General features: G+C 32.7%; 2 protein-coding genes and 1 pseudogene across 3 annotated transcripts; 1 reads left to right on the top strand and 2 right to left on the bottom strand.

The window, feature by feature from the left end:
- The first annotated feature begins 5,456 nt into the window (after positions 1-5,456).
- Positions 5,457-10,209, top strand: LOC145124324 (protein PHOX4-like). Of its 2 annotated transcripts, none has more exons than XM_079059618.1 (3): positions 5,457-8,084; positions 8,701-8,924; positions 9,927-10,209. In XM_079059618.1, exons 1-2 carry the CDS (start codon positions 6,377-6,379, stop codon positions 8,850-8,852), a joined length of 1,860 nt encoding a protein of 619 aa, XP_078915744.1. In that variant the 5' UTR covers positions 5,457-6,376; the 3' UTR covers positions 8,853-8,924; positions 9,927-10,209. The 2 variants fall into 2 exon arrangements, with proteins under 2 accessions (XP_078915744.1, XP_078915743.1); XM_079059617.1 differs by having other exon boundaries at positions 9,915-10,209.
- A 162-nt stretch (positions 10,210-10,371) lies between these two features.
- On the bottom strand, positions 10,372-15,245 carry LOC145125884 (protein S-acyltransferase 24-like). The gene is made up of 13 exons (XM_079061294.1): positions 14,713-15,245; positions 14,196-14,336; positions 13,968-14,080; positions 13,805-13,884; positions 13,529-13,692; positions 12,384-12,516; positions 12,172-12,271; positions 11,984-12,041; positions 11,750-11,827; positions 11,552-11,650; positions 11,383-11,461; positions 11,122-11,270; positions 10,372-11,035 (listed from the first exon to the last, which is right to left on the bottom strand). Exons 1-13 carry the CDS (start codon positions 14,977-14,979, stop codon positions 10,589-10,591), a joined length of 1,908 nt encoding a protein of 635 aa, XP_078917420.1. The 5' UTR covers positions 14,980-15,245; the 3' UTR covers positions 10,372-10,588.
- Positions 15,246-15,456: 211 nt separating this feature from the next.
- Positions 15,457-16,182, bottom strand: LOC145126916 (protein COFACTOR ASSEMBLY OF COMPLEX C SUBUNIT B CCB1, chloroplastic-like; annotated as a pseudogene).
- Between the last annotated feature and the right edge of the window lie 3,973 nt (positions 16,183-20,155).

Genomic DNA, 20,155 nt, shown 5'->3' with positions numbered 1-20,155 from the left:
TTCAAATTAGGAGATAAAGATAACACTCAAAAGAGATATGGGTATAAAAATTCTCAACCTTATAACTGATTTTAAATATATATGAATCGACAACCTCCTCACCTATGTAAGGTGGTCTCGGTTTTGGCCAAAGAAAATAGGAGAAATTGTGTCATTTTGCTAGATCTTGATCTCAGGTGTTCCTACATTAGAGGATCTTCGGTTTGGGTATTCGTTCATCCAAAAGAAACATAGAAAAGTTGACAAAATAAAGGTATACATTTAGCTCTGGTTGTTGATTTTTGTTGCTACTGGTTCCTAGAATAAGATCCACGGTGCTATGATGGGCATGTTTTTTTTATTGCTTCTGTTGAGTGTTATATAAAAACCACCATATTCAAACATTGGGAACAAGCTTCAAACAAGGTAGCAACCTTGGAAGCGAAGTATCGCATCAAGGGATGAAATATATTCTATCTTGAGGTATATTATGGTCCTTTGAGGGGATCATAGAAGGAGTTGATCGGTCTTCTTACACTACAAGAGAAGTGCAAGTATGTTTTGGACCTGTTGAGTTTTTGGTTCAATATGTTTTAGGTCGTGAGTATTTTCACTATTTAAGTAATTGTATATTTTAGGTGAAGCATTTTTGACTATTTTCATAATTTGAGCTATATGCACTTGGGCTTTTTGTACATTTTATAAGTTATAATATTTTAACTATTCGACTGATTTGGAGTGAGTATTTTGATTTGGTGCATAAATTGAGAATAAATGTTTAAAGCTATTTTCTATAACCTTGAAACATGCTTTTGGCTTTAGATTTTAGTATAAGGAACTAGTTTTGAAATGTCTTTTAATGTAAAGACTTTTGTTTAAAAGACAAAATTTTGACAAAGTGAGTCATGCTATAGAAAAACTTTTGGAAAGTAAATGTATTTTGAAAGTCATTCATTTGAAGGAATGAGATAAGAAAACATATTTTCAAATACTATTTAGGGTCTAAAACTCATGCACTCACAAGTCGATTTTACTGTCTTAGGTATTCTTTTTAAATGACGTGTGACATGTATCAAGTATAAAGTTGAAGTCTACAATTATATGTATTCATCATCATTTAAAAAAAAACAAATAAGATTATACGTGTAACCAAAAGGACCAATACTGTAATTTACTCTATTTTTATATCATAAAGATATAACTGAAAACTGGGAAACTTAAATACGAAGAAAAGTCCTAAATAAAATATTAATGGGCTTGGGGAGGTGTCTTGGCTTGTAGGTTGAGTTAAGCATATTTGTTGATAGTTTGACTTTGACTAACGGAGTGAAATTGATTGGCCGTTAGACATGTAACCGTTGGCAGTTGATATCAGGGTACAAATGCAGTTTTGGTAGAATTCTGTTAAGTCGACAGACGACAATAGGGTCACCTGACATGTGTGGCTTAAAGTAGATAACGTTTTACATCCCATCCTTATGATTTACACCCAATCCTTTTAATAAAAATAATTAAATGCACTTAAAAAGGATATAATGTATCACATGATTCATGTATTTTATGCTAATTTTTTTGGGATAATGACTTAAAAGGGTAATATATTATTGGATTTGTACAAATTTGGTCATTGAGTTTTTTTTGTCCACATTTATCCCTTCAACTTGTTAAACTGTACACATTCAGTCCTTATTACCGGTTACTCCAGATTAGCCGAAAAAAATGACTTAATAGGGTAATATATTTCTCATTTTGTACACATTTAGTCCTTGATATTTTTGTACACATTTAGTCCTTAATATTTTTTTGTTTCAAAATAAGTCATTTTTGTTTTTGTACTCATTCAGTCCAAAAAAACTTCATTTTTAAATAAGGCAAAACTCTCTAATTATAAATCTATTATTAAGAAAAAACGCTTATTCCAAAATACATTTATCGAAATCAAAGTAATATAGGAAACGCGGAATCCTCAATACTGTTGATGAGTGTGTACAGTCCTGTCTTTGCCTTCTCACGATCAACGATAGAACCTGAAAACATAAACAACTGAGTAAACTCAAAGGTTTAACGAGTTTCCCCCAAAATATCCGATACAACAAACGTATTATCATGCATAACGGGCCCACACTCATCAGATTGGAATACATCGGCCCAATCAGTTATCGGACTAGAATGCCAACATGCAACAGATCCAATTAGTCATCGTACTGGAATACCCAGGGTTTGTTGGTCTGTCGCCTTAACCCAACCGCTCTTCTCGAGCCTCCGTGCCTACGGCTTACAGCCGGCCCACACCAGGTATCTTGGCCTACAACATATAGCACGACCGCATCAACCCATCCTACCACCATATGTCTATCACACGTAAGATGTCGTGAGAAAAACTTAAAGAAATCATTCATAAGTACTGAATGAGTACAAAAACAAAAATAACTTATTTTGCAATATATATATATATATATATATATATATATATATATATAAAGGACTAAATGTGTACAAAGTGAGAAATATATTATCATATTAAGTCATTTTTACCGGCTAACTTGAAGTAGTCGGTCATACGGACTAAATGTGTACAGTTTAACAAGTTGAAAGGGGTAAATGTGGACGAAAAAAAAACTCAGTGACCAAATGTGTACAAATCGAAAAATATATTACATTTTTAAGTCATTATCCCAATTTTTTTATCTTAAATTTATGTAATGTATTAATTTTAACATTATGTCCGAAAGGTAAGTACAATACTACAATATCTTAGCTTACTTAAGCATCGAATCGTTATATAATACCATAATTAAAATATGTACAAGCCTTGTCAATGCATAAAAAATTAAAAAAAAAATTAAAGATGTTATTTTATCCAAATAAACAGAAATTAGAATATTTGAATACACGTTGCTCAAAATATATATATTAATAAAAAAAATTATCATTGGTTTGGACCAGGGACGGTTCCACTATGGTGCCCATAGTGGCACCGGCAACACCTTATTTTTTTGGATACAGTGTAAAAATTTTCGAAATTTTCGTTTTCTCTACATTTGTGCCACTACGTAAAAGGAAAAATGTGTCACCGACAACACCTACGTGCCACCGGCAACACCTACTACGAAATCCTCGGTCCGTCCCTGGTTTGGACAACTTTTTTAATTGTCAATGAATAAATATTTAAATAGGTATTGCCCAATATATATTAATAAATTTAAATAGAAAAATATAGTTATATTTCATATGATTCGGACATGTTAACTTTCTCAAAATGAAACACAAACATCAACTTTAACACGAAGACACATCCACATAGCATCAATTGTAGATTAATATCGATTCAAAAAGAAACCTTAATCGCCTTCAAAAGCCAATTTTGTATTTAACAAAATAGTAACCATTATTTATTGATTTATAGTTTTGATGCCAAATTTGCTTTTACCATTTCCTGCATCTTTTGACATCATCGTTACCTTTTCTTAAAGACAAAACTGCAAAAATGGTCCTTGTGGTATGTATTTTTTTGGGGTTTTAGTCCAAACAACGACTTTTTTGGATTGGTGGTCCTTTTGAAGTGGTTTGTTTGTGATTTTGGTCACTCGGTAAATTGAAATGACTGTAATGCCCTTCTGATTTATTTTTTATGTTTTTTTCCATTTAATTTAAATGAAAAAGAAAATAAATAATAAATTTGGGCCCACCTCCTCTCTCTCTCTCTCTCATGGATGGATGAATGAACAATGTTTGAATGATAAAGTCAAAATTGGATCCACAAGCGTTTCTCCTCTGTTCAATCTCCTTCAACAGTCGACCACACCCATCGTCGGAATCGGCCAACACCGTTGTCATCTAATTCTCGTATTCCGCCACTGCAATCACCAACGACCACCATCGCTGCAACAACCAGCGACCACCATCGTTGCAATTTTAGGGGAAAACACTTTTTTTTGGCATAATTACGATGATACTGTCAAGGCCAAGGTAGCAAACAGGAAGAACAGAACAACACCACATTCAAATTGGCATAATTACGATGATATCAGACGGCTGCCACAGACAGGAGCATTTCTTCGCAACAACAAGCAAAGGGAAGAGGGTAAGGAAAACAGGAAAGCCATAGCCAGTAGCTCTTGGATGAGCTTGACCAAAACATCCATTGTTGTGTGCACCAACACCACTCATTCCCATGGTTTTGCCTTCGTTTTCAGGGATAAGAGACAGTGGTATCAAAGATGAATGTGAAGCTGATGAGAAAGCCATTCGATTTTCAAACCCCTTTGACACTGCCATCATCACTTCGAAATTTATCCATGGATCTCGGTCGTTCCTACTTCATAGGATCCATAAATGGGGGGGGGGGGGAGGGGTCGTTTCCCCGAATTTGACCTATATTCTGATGAGAGCTTGAATTATCACCATCCCCGGAGATGAATCTCGATAAAATGTGTTCCATTTCGAGGCTTGAAGCTCGAGGGTTGAAGAATGGGTCAGCATCTTCGTCTTCATACATGGAAGTTTTGGTGTGGCTGGTAAATACCGAGGAGGGGAAAGGAGTCGATATCTATCGAGCTCTCCTTGGTCCTCTCACCTCGTCGCTGGCAACAATAAACCGGGAGAAACAAAACAACTGAAACTTTCGACATTTAGGGTGCTTGGTAGCAAATTGTGAATGAGAAGGGAGGTGGAGGCAGTGGCAGCCGTCTATGGTGGTGAGGGAGGCTGCTCCAGCGGCTTCCCTAGATTTCCTTCCTGCTGATCCAGTAGCGCAAGCACAGAAGAAAAGTCACCGCAGCAACAGGGGGTGTTTATGGGTGGTGTATCACGATAGGATAGGAAGGAAGAACGAGGGCTCTTGCCCCCTCTAGCCTCGCCAGAGAGAGAGAGAGAGAGAGAGAGAGAGAGAGAGAGAGAGAGAGAGGATAAGTGGGGCCACTTTTATATTTAATAATAATAACAATTTTAAAAGGTAAAAGAAAAATGAAAAATAAATTAATTAAGGGTATAATAGTCTTTTTAGTTTGAACAGGGACCAAAACTACAAGCAAACTAGCTTAAAATGACCATCAACCCAAAAAACTCATGGTTTGGACCAAAACCCAAAAAAAATACATACCACAGGGACCATTTTTGCAATTTTGTCTTCTTAAAATTTAAGTAAATGTATGTTAACATAACATCTAAAATCTAGAATCAAAATAAAACAAGACAATAATATTATTTTGATAAAAAAAACCCTAAATTTTTTTATATAAAACAGGACCCAACAATCTTGGAGTTCACGGGAACTATGGGACCACTTTCCTTGCACTTCTTATTCTCTAAGATTTTCAAGAATTATTTAATTCTATTTCCAAAAAATAAATTAAAAATAAAATTCTCTCATTACCTTTTCTTTAACTTTTATGCAATGTTAGCCGTTACGTCATTAATCTTAAACGTTTATTACATAAATTTAAATCAATTTAAAAAGTAAACAGTAAATATTACCTTCCCAACAGAGCTTCACATCCAAAACGAATATTAGAAGCTCAAGAACGCAAGCTTTTTTCTCTGCTCCACAAATTTTCGATGTTCTTCAAAGATCACATTTTGTCTCACTCCAGATAAGTTTTTTTAGCTCCATTCATTTCCTTTGATGTTTCTCAAATTTTCCATTAAGGCATTTAGATTAATATCGATTTTCAAGAGAGAGTTTGACTGGTGGTTGCGTACGAATCATCATCTCTCCCTTTAGAATTTTTTTCCCCTTTTCTTTTCATATTTCGATCTCACAAGCAACAATAGTGCAGTTTTTGAGAGAAAAAAGCAAGTTGGGATTTTTAGTTTTGGTTTACGTACAAGTTTGGTTTAAGCTATTAGAATCTTAACTTTCACACAGTGAGGGTGTTCTGCGTGAAATAATCTTGTGGGTTTGAAGATATATAATCCAAGGAAACGGGGTCGTTTTGGTTTGTTGTGAGTTTATTGATGTTGGATTTGGATTAAGCTTTATAACATTACTTATCTTGAAATAACCAAGCGTTTTCAAGAACTAATCTTTTTCAGTTCTTGAAGTTTCTCACACAGTGAAGGTGTTTATGTGTGAAAATTTCTTGTGGGTTTGGAGATACGTAATTGCTATCTTGAAAAGGCCAAATGATTTCAAGAAATAAGCTTTTTCAGTTCTTGAAGTTTCTCACACACGGTGAAGGTGTTTCTGTGTGAGATTTTATTGTGAATTTGGAGATACATTAATCCAAGGTACATGGGTCTTTTGGGTTTTATTACAAGTCGATTAATTGATGTTTAGGATTTGAATTAGGATCTATAACATTACTTTGTCTTGATTCTTGAAAAACCCCACGATTTTCAAGAAACTTCATCTTTTTGGTTGTTTATGTCTTGAGCTAGTTTTGTCATTAGTTCTACAATGGGTAAAAAGTCAGGAAAAAATAAATACGATAATGACACCATCATTTTCATTTCCATGGCACAAGAACACAAAGAAGAGGGAAACAAATTATTTCAAAAGAAAGATTACGAAGGTGCCATATCAATTTACCAAAAAGCCCTCAAATTGCTTCCCAAAAACCACATAACAGTCTCTTATCTCCAAACCAACATTGCATCATGCTACATGCAAATGGGTATCACCGAATTCCCAAGGGCTATTCATGAGTGTAATTTAGCCCTTGAAGTTACACCAAAATATAGTAAAGCACTTTTGAAACGAGCTAGGTGTTATGAGGCTTTAGATAGACTTGATTTGGCTTTAAAAGATGTTAATCTTGTGTTAAATATGGAACCAAAAAACATCATGGCAATTGAGATTGCCCATAGAGTGAAATCACTTATAGAGCCAAAAAATCTCATTGTCAATGAAGAAGAAAAAAGTGAAAAACTTGAGCATATGGATGAAAAAGTGGACAAGATTGAAGAGAAAGAAACCAAACATAAGTTGGTTGTTGTGGATGAAAAAAGTGAAAAACTTGAGCATATGGATGAAAAAGAAGACAAGATTGAGGAGAAAGAAACCGAAGATAAGTTGGTTGTGGATGAAAAAATAAGCAAATTTAGCAAAGAAAACAAGCCAAAAAGGAGTATAAAATTGGTCTATGGGGACGATATAAGATGGGCAAAAATTCCAATTAATTGCGATGTTTTGGAATTAAGAGAAATTATATTCGAACGATTTCCACTTTCACGAGCTGTTTTAATAAAATATCAAGATCAAGAGGGCGATATGGTCACAATTACCACAAACGAAGAATTAAGATGGGCGGAATCACTTTCGGATCAAACTTCGGTCAAACTTCACATCATAGAAGTCAACCCTGAGCAAAATCCATTTTTCGACCATTTTAGAAGGCAAGAAAAGAAGAAAAAGCTTTTAAATTCAAAATCTTGTATCGATGATTGGATTCTAGAATTTTCAGAGGTTTTCAAGAACTATGTCGGGTTTAATTCAGATTCGTATTTGGATCTTCATGAAATTGGTATGAAGTTGTACATGGAAGCTATGGACGATGCGTTAACAAGTGAAGAATCTCAAGAACTTTTTAATAAAGCAGCCGATAAGTTTCAAGAAATGGCAGCTTTGGCTTTGTTTAATTGTGGAAATGTGCATATGTCAAAAGCGAGAAAAAGGGTTTTTGAAGAATCAAAAAAAGATTTATACGAATGGGCACAAAATGAGTATTCAAAAGCTGGTGAGATGTATGAAAAAGCAATCAAAGTGAAGCCTGATTTTTATGAAGGTTTTTTGGCTTTGGGACATGAAGAATTTGAGAAGGCGAAAATACGTTGGTATTATGAGATTGAGAAAAATGATGATATTCAAAAGTGGGATTCGAGTGATGTTATTGAACTTTATAATAAAGCGGAAGAAAATATGGAAAAGGGTATGGGAATGTGGGAGGAAAGTGATAAAAATGAAGGTGGAAATATGAGGTCTTTGATAAATGTTTTGTGGGGAACTATGCTTTATGAAAGATCAAGTATGGAGTATAAATTAGGGCTTGATTTTTGGCATGAATGTTTGGAGATTGCTGTTGAAAAATTTGAAGTTGCGGGTGTTTCTCATACGGATATTGCTGTTATGATAAAGAATCATTGTTCTAATGTCGATGCACCACAAGGTATTTTGGTTCTTTATTTTTCTTGAAATTTTTACGTTAATTCGAGGTAAAAAAGTACAAAAATCCTATCCATATTGTCGGAATCAATTACTTGACAATATGGTGGAACTTGGTTGTTGGAGTATTAAAAGGGCAAAATAGTGATTTACTCACATGTAGACAGTCCAACAAAGAAACAGTTTTTGTGTATAACACTTTGTTTTCCACAATAACTGTTGTATGGATAAATGTTGTTTGTTGTATACACAAAGATTGTTTATTTTTTTGGACCGTATGAATTGTTTAGATGTGGGAAATGACCATTTTAACTTTTTATTTGACTTAATGCAGCAAGAACGTTTTAATAGATAAAGTCATGGAAATGAGACTTTCCCCATTAAGTCGTAACTTTTTTACAAAAAATTTCTCATTTCTTTTCCTTTTTTCCAAGTGTGGTTATTTTTCCATTTATTTTTTAAACATCAGTTATCTGGACAACACTTAATGAAAAAAAACACGACCTTTATTAATTTTATAGGCAACCATTTTGGGTGTTTTTAAAAAAATGGAACCAAATGAATCATATGGAGCCCTTTTTTGGAAGCAAGTTTTGACCTTAAGTTCTTATGTTCTTTAGGTTTAGGTTTTGATATTGATGAGATAGTACAAGCATGGCATGAAATGTATGAAGTGAAAAGATGGCAAAGTGGTGTTCCTTCTTTTAGATTAGAACCATTGCTTCGAAGACGAGTTTCTAAGTTGTTTTACGCCTTTGAACATGCACAATGAGTGCCATTTCAAGATCCGGTTATTACATGCAAAAGGAAAACGGGTGCTTCTTGTTCCACGTCCAACTACTTGGTAATTCTTCTATCTAAAATTACTTTCTTGCCCATTTTAATTGTGATAGAGAATTGGACATACTTATGTGGATCCACAAGATTCCCGTGGTTTGTTGTTGTTGAAGGGTATTTAGCACATTTGCTTGTAGTCAACCATTTTTTTCATTGTTACTACCTATGTCTCACAAAAACTTTCAACAATTTTCATTAGGAGTTGTCTTATATTGATCATAAAATCTCATTTTTGGCAAGACCCCCTTTCTCATCAAAGGGTATTTTCGACATTAACTAATGGTCCAATGATAAATGCCTTATAACATGTCTTTGTTACATAATTTTCGTGTGTCAAAATCTAACATCCTCTTGTGCACATGTTCTGTTCTTGATTCTTGATTTTCTTGTAACAATGACAATTCTACTCTTAATGATCTTTTTTAACGACTTAATAAATATTTAAAATACATTCAAAATGAACATATAATACTTTTTTTTTTCAATATGAATAATAATTTATTTAAATCGAAGAATATTTTGTGTTTATTTATGAATTTAATTCAGATTCAACTATTAAATGACTTTTTCTATTTCTATTTGCCTACCAAACATGATACTGGAATGTAATGGTTCATTCCATTCTCTTACTCATTCCGTTCCTTTGTCATTCGATTCCATTTAAACCAAACAAACCTTCAAGTCTGAGGTAGAAACTGATATTTCCACCCATTTGCCATTATCATCATTACAAGCCATTTTTAAGGGGCATTTTAGACATTTCACAACAGACAATCTTACGACGTCCACATTTTAGCATCTTACTCATGCACACACATTACCGTTTTTCTACGTAATTTGTTCATGTCCTTGTGACAATGACAATTATACCCTCACTGCCATGTTATAGTTTTTCACATGGTGCCCTATTGATTTCTTAATTTGGTTGTAAAATGACAATCATACCCTTTTTTAACCTTTCTCTCGAGCTAGAAACTGATACGATCTATTCTGCAAGGTACTATTGCAGGTGAGTTGTAATTATCAGGACAAAACATAGTAGATAACACGGAGGGGTAGTTACGTAAATTGGTGAAAAATACTTTGATTTTTTAAAGTATTTGTCTTTAAGGTCATATAGAGTTATTTTTGTTGTTTTGGCTTGCAAGTTTTATTCATTTGGTGTGTACTCTTAATTATGTAACCAATGTTGATTTGGTAGAAAGTGATTTTGGATTTTGTACACAATGCCTTAACTTGTACTTTCTTTGTTACTATTTCCTACTATCAGTAAAGAAATACGTTGTTTGTTACATATTGTTATTATATCAGTAAAAAAAGTATAAGTATATTGCTATATGTTTAAAGAATTGTAAGTATGTTGCTATTATGTGTAAATAAAATATAAGTACATTGCTATATATTGAGTTCTAAATTGCTATATTGATTAAAAAAAAAAGTAAAGTACATTGCTATTTCATGCTAATAATTAGTTAACCTTAAACAAAAATATATTCCTTGTTCAGTTGTTCTTGTTTATGAAAAGTCATATCCACTAAAAACTTCTATTGTTGCTTGATTAAAAAATCGATGTATACAAAATATTTCAATGTATAACTCAACTCTAGAAAGAATGATTTACCACTTTACCCCTGATCTGTGTACCATATAGAGGAAAAAAAGCATATATAATCATAACGCCACCCTAGATCGCGAACCTCGACCTAACCCTAACCCTAACCCTAAAGGCACCGACTCCGTTTTCGGCTTACCATGGCTACAACCAGGAGAATGAACATGGTGGCCGTTTCCGTTCGTTTGATGAGAATAACCACCACCACCACCACCGGCGGCAGCAGCGGCGGCGGCGGCTGAAGCAATAGGTCCTCCGTTTTGTAAGTTTAGGGCTAGACTCGAAGCAGTCATCGGCATCATGTTGATGCCGTCGAATTGATCGGCGGCGGCGGCGGAGGGTTCTTCTGCGACCTCGATGTCTTCGTTGTAACCGTTGATTAAGAAATCGGAGCAGTTTTTCTTGCAGCCGTGATCGTATGGGTTTCTGAATCGACCTCCGTTTCCTCTTAAGTAGTTGTATCGCATCATGTTTGCCATTTCGTTTGTTGTGATATTTCGACCCACCTTTCACCAATTAAAAAAATAAATTGATTTTATAATAATAATAATAATATAATTTAATAAATGGGAAAAAGGGGGAAAAAAAATACCTGAGAAATTTGCATACAAGTTAAAGCTGCGACACCAATCAAGAGTGAAAAATCTGAAAGTAGAAATAATAGAACACCAAGATGTTGATTACCAACATGTTGCAACCACCCCCCAAAAGAAGATGGAGCCAATGGATCCTTCACAATTCCTACATCAAAATCAATACTATTATTAATACATGTAAAAAAAAAAAAATAGTAATCTACTTTTTTTTTTAATTAATAAACAAATAAATGAAGAGAGAAAGTGAGAAACCATACTTGTTAGGGCAACTGTGCCAGTTATCAACATGGCAAAAACTTCGAGAACAAGAAAAACCAAAAAATCCCATTTGTTTTTCTGAAATTGAAAAAAAAAAAATTGGGTCAATGGCAATTGGCAAGATTAAAATAATTAAAATTTGTAATTTTTTTATAAAAAAATACAAACCTTCCCGACGCAATTAGATACCCAAGGGCAGTGATGGTCAAATTGTTCAACACAACGCTCACATGTTGAACAATGCTTTGCTCGAAGAGGTCGAACAATCTAATTTATCAAAATTCATAAATAAAATAATAAATATAAATTAAAAAAAAAAAAAAAAAAAAAGGAGAAACATTTGGGATGCATCATCTATGGTATTACCTTACAAGTTGCACAGAGTTGATTCCAATTGCCAGCTAGCAAAGCTGGGTCCAGCACCTCAAGCTTAAGTAAAGGCTCCTACTCAATACAAACAAAAAAATTGAATTTATTAATTGATAAAAGCAAAGTACATTGCTATTTTATGCAATTTACCTTTTGTATGACCATTAAGAGAGAAAAATAAAATATTATCTTTATGCACAATGGTGAGGTTTATTTATAACACAAGCTTACGTCATCTCTTGTATCTTTGGACTCATTCCTGTTGGCTTTAATGTAACCTGGATCTTTGCTACAAAAACCACAAAGGCCACCAACATCATGAACATGTCATTTTTTATAAAATATTGAAGTTAATATTATAAAATTCAAGAGTAAAAATAAATATAATATAAGTTTAAATAAATATAATATAAGTTTACCAGCTACAGCGATAGAAAAGAATTAATCCTGCACTTGCTAATGTGACACCAATCCATGCAAAAAATGCAGAACCAGCTGTTAATTTTGGTAAATTTGAAGCTGCAGACAATAAGAATTAAGAAATACTATTATTATTATAAGAATATAAAGAAGTATTTAATCACACCTTAGAATTATTAATTTATTTGAGAGGTTTGAAAAGTGTAAATACCCATGATGACTGAATTGATATAGGTCAAAAGTAGCACAAATATTACAAACAGAAGTGCTGGTGCTAGCCCTAGTTTTGTTAGTTTTCCAAATATACCCTCGTAACGCTTTTCAAGCAACTTCCTAGCATTACCCTGTAGAATATATATAATATATAATAAGGTGATTGATAAAAAAAAAGGAAAATATTATTGTGATAAGACATATTATGTAGAAGAGCACTAAGAAGGGTCATTAATTTAGATGACTTAAAACAGTGGAAAACATAATAAATATTTTGAGCTACACAATTACTTTTCTAAATGTTTTTAGGAAATAAAAACGTATTGTTTTGCAAAATTATCAATATTTATCGAGAATATTAAGAAACCACTGGAATTGCTTTATAAATGGTGCCTATGTTCATTTTCTATTTATTTCGCTAAATAATTGGTATTTTTGCCAAAAAAAGGGTTAATCTCATAAAAAAAAAAACTTATATTTTGTGTTTTTACCGGATTAAGCCTCAAATTTATTTTTTGCCTAAAAAAGACCTTGTTTTTTTTTCATTTTTTTTCCGATCTGGCCCTTTTAGTAGTTTTTTTCCAAAAAAAAATTGTAAAATGTGAGGGTTTTTTCGAGAAAACTAAAAAATTTGAGGGTTTATTTGGAAGCAGTTAGAAGGTTGAGGGTTTTTTCCGGAAAAAAAAAAACACAAATTTGAGGTTTTTTTCAGAAAAAAATAAAAAATAAAAAAAACAAAGTTGAGGTTTTTTTTCGGAAAAAATGAAAAAATACAAGGTATTTTTCAGGCAAAAAATAAAGTTGAGGTTTAATCCGAAAAAAACATAAAATATAAGGTCTTTTATGAGATTAAACCCAAATAAAAAAAATTACAAAAAGCATTCATATTTTGCAAAAAATACCTATTATTCAGCGAAATAATTAGAAAATGACTATGTTGTGATAGTTTCTCAAAAAAGTGGTTATTTCATGTTCTGAGTTCTGACATCTCTAATTTTGGTGATAAGTGTCCAAAAAATGGAAATAATGCTACTAAAGAGGGGAAGAATTGCAGCAAGAAATACATATATATTTATTTATTTACAGGTATTATTATTATTATTATTATTATTATTATTATTATTATTATTAAGGAATACCTACAAGGAAAAATGCAACTTGTCGATGATTTTTATCAGAAGCAAGTTGTGCAGGTGTAAGGCCAGTATTATCAGTCACCATTAAATCATCTTTCTTTCCTGCTTGCACTAATACTGTGCATGCTTCTAAGTGTCCCCTGATTGCAGCCCAATGTAGAGGTGTACAACCTAAAATTGCATAATGTAATTGTAAGCAACTATCTCACAAACAAAAATGATGGATCAAAATTGTTTAAAATACAATTGCAGCAAATACATATATATTATAATACAATAATACCTTCTTTGTCTGGACGCCCTCTGTATGCATCCAGAAAGAGAAGAAGACGTATACTATCTGCAAAACCTTTATATGCAGCCCTACAAAACAAACTCTTGAATTAAGGGGCAATATAGTCCATATTAGAGTTGGAATTTATAGTAGAATGAAGAGATTCAAGTACCAATGTAAAGGGCTTCTTCCTTCTTTATCAGGAATATCTGGATCTGCATTCCATTTTGTGACCATGTGATACAGATAAGCTGTTTGACCATACTGTGCAGCAACATGAGTGGCCTGTAATAAATTCAAAATTGATAATGAAATAGAATCTTTGTTCACAATGCCCTAAATTGAATCCATGAAACTGAAATGAATTCATATGCCATAACGTGTAAAATGAAATACGAACCTGGTATCCAAATACATCAGCTGCATTAACCCGAGCACCTTCCTCAAGCAAAAGATCTGCAATCTGAATGGCTCCCCTAACAGCACTCCAATGTAATGCTGTTTGACCACTGACATCCACTGCATTCACATCTGCACCATGCTGAAAGTTTCGTTCAAATGAAGTTAATACCACATAAACAGAAAGATGAAAAAGAATACCATAGTATATATGAATAGAATGAAGGAGAAGCAGTTGAATGACAACTCTTTGGCATCTAAAAGTCAATAAAGAGAGTGATCAATCCGTCAATCCATTGATCACTATTTACAACAATTTGTAATTGATATCATGTATGTGACTGATAATATTAGCTTAAGCTTCTTTTACTGATATCCTTTTTGGATCACTCTATCCAGTAAAGGTAAAGTGGAGGATTGCTGAGATAAAACTGATCACGAGTGTATATACTACATAACTTGTAGTATTGTATACATCTTCATGAGCGAAGATAGAAACAGAGGAAAAGAGGGAAAACCTCGACGATGTATTGAGCAGCAGCGACACGATTGTTAAGGGCGGCCCACTGCAAAGCGCGATATCCCTGATCATCAGGCTTGTTAATGGAGCAACCTTCTGTCTCGACCAAATTTCGAAGCTTCTCCAAATCACCATACGCTGCAGCAGTGTAAATGTCATTCTTCAAGCTTTCCTCTGGCACTCCCACTCCTCCCTCGGCCGCTCCGTTGCCATTTCCGGCAGCAGTAGGATCTGTATTTTCTTCGACCTCGATCTCCGATGACATGCTGATTTAGAGGTGATAAATTAATACGTCAAATGAAATATGTATGTAATAGATCAAAGGGGATTCTTGGACAATAAATTAGAGTATTCATGCGAATTAGGGTTTTTCCGGAGAGAGAGAGATAGGCGTCGGTGTTGAATCGGTAATGATGCGACGGCTTTCTGATGTCCGGTAAACAGAAGATTACAACAGAAACAACCGAATCAAAACACATCACTCCTTGTAATATTTCCAAGTATTCCGAAATACTAAATATTTCCTAACGTACGAAAAGAATATTAAGTATAGACTATAATGGGAGGTGATTCTTCTATACATCCACTAAATTTTAAAGTGAAATGACAATTATGTCCATCATTTAGAGTACGATTAATTATTCAAGGACAGTGCTGATTTGTAGCAAAACAATTATACCAAACCAACAACTATGTCCATTTCCGATGTTGCAATCTTCAGCAAATGCTTGAACCACAACTCTCACAAATCTCGGATTCTTTTCCGACAATATTCAGCATGCACCTCCTTCTTCATGTATTCAATTTGTTGGTCATCCCCTTAAACCATAATCTTCGATAAAGTACCATCTTCCGCCACCATTATTTTCACTGTAATCTGCTCTGTTCGTGATCCCCGCTTCACAAAATACGCTCCATTGTTGGTTTGTTCCAATTCTCCATTTCAGATCGTATGTTCACAAAAAGGAAGTTAGCTATGAAGATGGAAAGAGAGACTTATGCAAACCAGTTGTTGCCGACGTCTAGAACGGTGATGGTAAGCATGAGGGCCACACTTGCAAGGCTGATACAAGTGCAAAACGTGAGCAACATCGTTTCGTTATGCTCGAAACAATTGTGCCTTCGAACCTGTTGCATATTGCCTCAAATCGAAAAATACAATAAAAAGAAAACCACCATACACTCAAAGGAATTCCTTTCTTCTAGTGATGGATTATGTGATTATTTTTTCTTTATCTAACACTAAGAAGTTCTTATAAGTGAAGAAGTGAAGAAGGAAAGAATTTCTCCGGCGATCTGGTTAGGCGCTTTCTTCTTTCCTTCCCTTTCTACCTCTAAGAATGTATTTTGCTCCACCTGAAAGAATTTCCCCGGCGATTGTTGTAGCCTCGTGAAGCAGTGTAATAGCCGACGACGACATCCTTAAGCATAAACAAAAGGTGTGAACAGTGAACGACGATTGTTGCATCCTTGTGAAGCAATGAGTAGATCTCAAGTGGATGTTGTCGCTTCTTCTTCTTTAAACCCCATGGTTGATAAGAGAGTCCGGGGGGGGGGGGGGGTGACCAGAGAAAAAGAACTTACGTCATTTTCCTTTTTGAAGCGATCTCCGATTATCGAGAAATAATAAGAGACCGTTTGATTTACTCTCTGAAGTTTGAATAATTAATTATCTTTTAAAGGGCATAATTGTCATTTTCCCTTAAATGTCCGTGGATGTATTAAAAAATGTCTTGGAAGTATCAGCTCCCTAAAATTAGAGTGTTACATGTATTTTTGTAATTTTTTTGGGGGTAATGGCCCAAAAATGATTTTTTTTTCATTATTTTTTTACTAAAGGATTTGATTTTGGATTTAATCCCATTATTAGTGTTATAACATCAATAGCAACATCATCAACTAGGGGTACACATATTACAGTTCGGTGTAGTTTTTGGTCAAAACTGAACCGAAAACTAAAATTTTCATTTTTTAAAGTTTAGAAACCGCACGGTTCAAGTTAGAATCTTTGGTTTTCTTTTACGAAAATGGTCTGTAGATGTAGACAACAAGCTGTTCTTATCAAGATAAATGGTCCTCTGACAAAACTTAACATATTTTTCTTATTTATATAAATGGTTCATGTACAACATCTTTGCTTTATTGGTGTGAATGGTCTTTATAAAAAATTTAGTATCTTTGTCTTATTTTACATGAACGGGAATCACATAACATCTTTGACATTAATTTATGCATAAATGTAAGGTCACCCTAAGTCCAAGTGTATAAATTTATGTAAATGTATCAATTTGGCTAATGTCACGTAGTATGTCTCAAATTAAATAGGTAACATGTCTACACTCACAGAGACATGACATACCATGTATGCAATTCTAATCCAACTTTATTCATATGACGTTGACATGACGTCCACGTGGATTTAAAATATATATATATATATATATATATATATATATATATATATATATATATTAATTTAGTTCATTTTTGTGTTATTCCATTATAGCATTGTATTTTGAAAATTTTACCTAATTATAGCAGTGAAAATTGCTTTGAATATGAATTTAATATTCTATTATTAGATAAAATTTTCAAAGTACAATGTTGTAATAGAAGAATAAAGTTGAATTAAATTAAAAAATAAATTTTTAATTTATGTAGACGTTATGTCAGTGTCGTATGAACGAAGCTGGATTAGAATCGCATATATGGTATGTCCGAATTTTTTAAATCCATGTGGACATAATGCTATAATAAACAAATAAATAAAAGTAAAATAATGATAATATGATATAGAGGTTTAATAATCCTTATGTAGAAAAAAAAAAAAGAATCCTACCTACATGCCAAATGAGAATGTATATACCTTTCTAGACCTGTTAGCTTTGTTTTCAGATTCAACTTGTGCACATCATTTCTAGTTCTTAAGATTTTATGATATTGATTAACATTCGTAAAAACAAGCATACTTCAGAATAATCAACACTGAAATAAGATTTCATTTGGTAAAAATTTAAAACCATGATATATGTAGTTAGGGTAAATGACACAAAAGACACTACGTTTACACGAAAATTCTAATTTGACACTGTGTTATTTTTTTTCTCAAATTTGATACTGTGTTTTCCAATTTGTTACAATTCTGACCACTTGACCGATCAACCTGGTTACTTGCTGACGTGATATGATTACGTGTCAGTTTTGATGACGTAGGATGCTGACATGACATGCTGACACATCAAAATTTAATTATTTTTTTCCACAAAAGACACTAAGTTTTCATTTTTTTTTTTCGATTTTGACATTAAGTTTATTTTTTTTTCAATTTTGACACTTTATTTTTTTTGTACCAAATCGAAAATCATTTTTCCAATTTTGTTCAATGCCGATCATTTTCTATTTTAAACCTTATAATTATTTAATCATAAATAAAAATATGTGTAAAATCTACAACAAAAAATAAAATAAATAATATTTCATAAGTGATAATTGATAACATTTCTTATTCTTATTTGAAGTTTATGGTTAGTTCGGCTCGCATTATATAACTAAAAATATTTATAAAACATATGCTTTGAATGTAAAGAAAAAACTTTGTATTTATATAAAAATATGGTTTTTAAATGAAAAAAAATGTTTTCATAAGGTTTAAAATGTAATAAAAAAATATTTATACCCTTTCAAATGGAAAACGGTAAGCATTAAACAAAATTGAAAAAAATAATGTTCGATTTGGAACAAAAAAATAAAGTGTCAAAATTGAAAAAAATAAATAAACTTAGTGTCAAAATCGAAAAAAATTAAAAACTTAGTGTCTTTTGTGGGAAAAAAATTCAATTTTGACACGTCAGCATGTCATGTCAGCATGCCACGTCATCAAAAACTGACACGTCATCATGCCACATCAGCAAGTAACCGGGTTGACCGGTCAAATGGTCAGAATTGTAACAAATTAGAAAACACAGTGACAAATTTGAAACAAAAAATAACACTGTGTCAAATTAGAATTTTTGGATAAACATAGTGTCTTTTGTGCTATTTACCCTATATATTATTAACATGAGTTCTTTTTTGTCAATATCCATAATATTAAATCGTACTAAATAGATAATATTAAAGTTACTATAATATAAATAATCATCAAAATATATTTTTGTTACTTTATCTAATATGTAACATATCAATGAAGTATATTAAAAAAAAAAAAAATTGCTAAATTTTGTATTCATTTTTTAATTAACAAAATTTTTTATCCAACTAGCTACTAAAATTATAGATGGGCTTCATAAATTGATGTGATTCCATTTAACTAAATGCGATTTGAGGCCCTTACATACGATTTCATATATATATATATATATATATATATATATATATATATATATATATATATATATATATATATATATATATATATATATATATATATATATATATATATATATATATATATTTCGAATCTTGTCATTTTTACCTGATGAAATCAGAGATGGACTTGACCATTTGTGATTTCCTCATAAGCCATTGCGATTTGCAGATTTTCCCATGTTATTTTTAGAGAAATTTACAAATATAGGCATTTTTGTTAATTATTTTGTAAAAAATAGCAAAAAAATATGGTTTTTCAAAAAATAGCTACTAAAATCACAGATGGGGCTACCTCATCTTTGGTTTCGTCTAGTCAGCTTCGGTTTAGTCATAACTGGGGAGAACAAACCTTCGATTTCATCACATGGGTTGTTGTTTCGTGACTTATCTTCGGTTTCATGGTGTAACATCCGGTTTTGAGCTTTCTTGAGTGCTTTTGAGAGATTTTGAAGGAAGAAGCAAGAAGGAGTAAGCCAAGGATCAGCAAGAAAGTCTCAATTTCCCTTCCTAACTCGATTTTGGACCCTTGTAAGTGTTCAAGGCTCCACCTTTTTATAATAGGTTGCTAGATCTTGAATTTTGTCCCATTTTCTTCTTGATCTTGTTAGTTGGGATGGTGAGATTTCATAAAGGTTGCAACTTTATGAATCTCTAGATTATTTGGAATAGTTCATGGTTGGGATCTGAAGTTTGGTTGATTGATTGAGCCATACATAAGATTTTGGTCATAAAACCCCATTGATGTCGATAATGCTACTACACCTAATTTTACCTACTATCTAACTAGCTATTCGACTAGAGGCAATGTACCTTTTCGCAAATAGTATAGCACAAACAGTCGGGTATCGATCACAGGGAACATGTTTTAGTTAACTAATTTACCTACCAAAAATTAACCTAAAACAAGCAAAAGTAATTTGGTTTTTATCTGATTTTACAAGTTCAAACAAACTTAATCTCCTAATTATTAAATTCAATCAATGACTAACACACTCCTGTTTAGTTTGAATCCACTTCTCCTCAATGGTTAGCTACTAATTATGGATAATTCATGTTGGTTACCAATTATTATA

Source organism: Lactuca virosa, chromosome 7 (genome assembly GCF_052849685.1).
Source record: "Lactuca virosa cultivar CGN04683 chromosome 7, Lactuca_virosa_CGN04683_v6, whole genome shotgun sequence".
In the NCBI taxonomy this organism is placed as follows: Eukaryota; Viridiplantae; Streptophyta; class Magnoliopsida; order Asterales; family Asteraceae; genus Lactuca; species Lactuca virosa.
The sequence above is the reverse complement of the archived record's forward strand: the minus strand, read 5'-3'. Positions and strand labels throughout refer to the sequence as shown.